The sequence below is a fragment of the Chrysochloris asiatica genome, unplaced genomic scaffold (genome assembly GCF_000296735.1).
Source record: "Chrysochloris asiatica unplaced genomic scaffold, ChrAsi1.0 scaffold00372, whole genome shotgun sequence".
NCBI classification, from domain to species: Eukaryota; Metazoa; Chordata; class Mammalia; order Afrosoricida; family Chrysochloridae; genus Chrysochloris; species Chrysochloris asiatica.
Window position 1 is genome coordinate 1,225,680 of NW_006408890.1, and position 3,923 is coordinate 1,229,602.

Sequence of the window (3,923 nt, forward strand, 5' to 3'; positions counted from 1 at the left end):
CCCCGTGTGTGTCAGAGTAGAACTGTGTTCTCAGGGTTCTCAGTGGATGATTTTTCATAAGTAGATCCCATTCATGGTGCCCCCGTGTGTGTCAGAGTAGAACTGTGCTCCACAGGGTTCTCAGTGGATGATTTTTCATAAGTAGATCCCACTCATGGTGCCCCGTGTGTGTGTCAGAGTAGAACTGTGCTCACAGGGTTTTCAGTGGATGATGTTTCATAAGTAGATTCCACTCATGGTGTCCCGTGTGTGTCAGAGTAGAACTGTGCCCCACAGGGTTCTCAGTAGATGATTTTTCCCATCACCTCCTATTCCATCTCTTATAAGGACACTTGTCCCTGGAATATAGGCCTACTTGGATAATGCAAAGGGAACAGAGTGGTTAAAACACTCAAAGTTTGGCAGTTCAAATCCACTAGCTGATCCACAGGGAGTGGTGTGGCATCTTGTTTGCATGAAGATTTACAGATGCCGAAACAGTAGTTCTACCCTGCTGTGTCCCGTGGCTGTGAATCAGAATCTACTCCACAGCCATGAGGTTAGATTTGGATATGCCACAATGATCTTAAGCGAAAGTCCTTCACTTTTTTTCTTCCCGTATTTTCCTTCTTCTTTTAATAACATTTTATTGGTCATTGTCAAAAACTTATACAGCCAAACATACACAAGTTAACTGTTTCAATATATACAAAAGTCCTTCAAAAATTTCTTGGAAAAATCCCCTTACATTTTCATTGCATTTCTCCACAAACTTTTTGAAGCCCCCTGGTAAAATGCAGGGATGCTGATAAGGACCTTCAATGTGAGTAAACATTTTCACCTGCAGGTAAACAGGAACTCACTACCCCTACCTTCTCCAACCTCTCCCATTGCTGCGCTCAGCTTGATGGAACGCCTTTAGTAACATCCTCAAAGACCCCTTCTCCCAAAAAAGGTCATATTCATGGGGCCCAGATGGATATGAAACTGGGGTGCTCTATGTACCCCTTTATAAATATGTCTGCTTAGCTTATAAAAGCACCACTCCGTGATAAGGTGGGCTTTGCCATAAGAGGCACACCTTCCATATTTCCATCAGTCTGTCAAAGTCGGGGTGCAGAGCTGAACCCCTGGAATGGTCCTGCCTGAATTCCGGGAGCCCTTCGCTCACCGGTCCTCTCCTTGAACTGGCCTTGCGGGCACTTTTCCCCAAGATACACCGCAATCCTAAACCACCATCCCATGGGGACTCATAAAGTCCCAAAAGTTTTCTGTGCTATATCACATCCCAGCTTTGGGGGATGCATCGTGAAAGCCGGTGTGGGCGCTGGTGCGGGAATGCAGGCCCTCAAGGTTTCTTTTGTGGCGTAGCTGTTGGCTGGCGGGGATGTCTGAGTGGTGGGATCCTAGTGAATCCTCAGCCCCGGACCTTACAGACTAGGATTTATCTTCCGAGGCCTGTGGGCACTGCGCTTGCGGTATGGAGGCTCCAAACACTCTGAGGCACGCCTACAGTGTCCGCGTTCACCTTCGCAGGCGTATAGGCACTCGGACCAGCTGGGGTCTGCTCTCCGTGCTGGCCTTCAAGGAGAGTGGGGATGGTGGAGGAGACCAGGATGCCCAGTCCTTGCGGGAATGGACTGACCTGTCCACTCTCAGGACCTCAGTTCAGTCCTCGACCCCTTGACGCAGAGGGACCAACACAAGTCTCCTGTGTGGCGTCTGACTCTGGATGCAGAGAACTCCCTTGCAGTCTTGGACCAGCACACCGTCGTGGCACGCTGATGTATGGACCGTGCGGACGATCGAGTTTTGTCTTCCTAACAACTGCAGTGCAAGATGTCAGATGTCCCCATCACGTCCAAGATGTGGCGAAACTAAGACGAAATTGCTCACCACAAAATAGCAAGGAAACAGCATCCAACCCTGGCAGACCTGTGCGTATTGGTTAGTCGGTACTCCGCTGAGCATTAGCATCATCCGCGTGGGAAAGCAAACTTCGGGACCCTCCTGAGCATAGACCCTCGGGACTGCAAAGCCCAGGTCCCCCAGAACCCAGAAGGCGCCGTTCCCCCACTTGGCTATATTTTGGTGAACTGTGATCTCTCTCATCTATGGACATTGGAAACCTCGTCGTCGGTACGTGGCCCTTCTGCCGGCGTCCGCTGACCTCGGAGGCCCTTCGCCACGGGTTCCCCGCCGTGTAGTCGCTCCCTGCCCCGAGGGTGGGGAGTGGGGGGCTTAGAACACGCTCTCCTGCCTTTGCAGAAAAGCCCGGTTCGCAGGCTCAGGGCAGTCGGCTTGTAAGCTGGAGCCGGAGCGTGCGGACATGGTGCGCGTGGTGAACAGACTGTCCACGCGAGAACGCTGGTGGCACAAGTACCCGCGCAGCTTTAGCTGGAATTCTTTGGAAGCGAAGTAATACACGAAAGGATCCAAGCAGTTATTCAGGCAACTGAGACAGAGCGTGAGTTTGTAGACGTGGTAGAAACTGTGGCCGAAGAAGAGTCGGCTCACCATGTGCACCAACAGCACAAAGTTATTGGGCGCGAAGCAGGTAACAAAGGCGAGAAGTACCACCCCTGCCAGGCACACGGAGCGTCGCTTCTGCCCGTGCCCGTAACCGTGTGACGACTGCAAGAGTTTTCGGATGGTGGCCGTGTAGCAGGCCACAGTGATCACGAAAGGAATCAGGAACAGGACGATGAAGAGCGTGAAGAGGAAAACCGCCCAGGTGGCCATGTTGGGCAGCATAGTCCACTTGAGGACGTCGAAGCACGTGACGATGCCCAGCGCCTCCACTTTGTAGGTGAGGTCGGTGCGCGCCAGAGGGGACAGCGCAGCCAACAGCAGTAGCCAGAGTCCGGTGCACGCGGCCACTGCGTAGCGTCGGCGGCGCCAACGGCTGGCGGACATCGGGTACACAACGCCCAGGAAACGTTCGACACTGATGCACGTCATGGTGAGTATGCTGGAATACATGTTAGCGTAGAAGGTCACGGTGACCACGTTGCAGAGCGGGACGCCGAAGACCCAGTGGTGATGGTTGTAATGGTAGGCGATCTGGAAGGGCAGTACCAAGGCCAGCGCCAAGTCGGTGAGACTGAGGTTAATCATGAATATGATGGACGGAGAGCGCGGACCGATGTGACGGCAAAGTACCCACAGCGAGAACAGGTTTCCCGGGATGCTGACCAGCGCCACCAGCGTATACACCACCGGCAGGACCACGGTCAGCGTCGGGTTGCGCAGCATCTGAAGCGTGGCGTTGTCGGGTTTGGACAGATACTTCTCCATGGTGCGCGCTCAGGGACGCTCAGTGGGGCACCTGGAACCGAGAGGACAGGAGTGAGGGGCCATGAGGCGATGGAGGGACATTGTGGGGGGGTCCTCAGACAGGGAAAACGGTGGGAGATCAGAGGCGAGAAGTGTGTGTGTGTGTGTGTGTGTGTGTGTGTGTAGGGGGTGGCATAGGATGGAGGAGAGCAAGAGGGTGGGGCAGGAGGAGGTGGGGGGGTGCTGCCTGCAGGTCCTGAGGCTGTTCTGGGAGGAACTGTGGGAAGGGTCCTGGGGTGGGGGTTGAGGAAGCACCTACTAATGTGGGCAAGGACCGGGGGCTGTCTCCCATTCTGCACCTGTGACCTCTCCCCCTCCGTGTCTGCTTTCTCTCCCCTCTTCCCTCCTCTCCCCCACCCCTCCATCTCTCTCCTTCTTTCCCCCCTCCTACTCTCTGTCCCTCCCACACCTCAATTTCTCCTCCCTCCTCCTCTCTCCCTCCTTCCCAACCCCTCATCTCTCTCCTTCTATCCCCCCTCTTCCTCTCTCTCCCCCCACTCCTCTATCTCTCTCCTTCTCTCCCCACCCTATCTCTCTCTCCCCCAACCCCTCTATCTCTCTCCTTCTCTCCCCCTCCCTCCACCCCCTCCATCTCTCTCCTTCTCTCC

General features: G+C 54.4%; 1 protein-coding gene across 1 annotated transcript; it reads right to left on the reverse strand.

Annotated features, from left to right (window-relative positions):
* Positions 1–2,220: 2,220 nt before the first annotated feature.
* Positions 2,221–3,276, reverse strand: P2RY8 (purinergic receptor P2Y, G-protein coupled, 8). The gene has a single exon (XM_006876266.1). It carries the CDS (start codon positions 3,274–3,276, stop codon positions 2,221–2,223), a length of 1,056 nt encoding a protein of 351 aa, XP_006876328.1.
* Between the last annotated feature and the right edge of the window lie 647 nt (positions 3,277–3,923).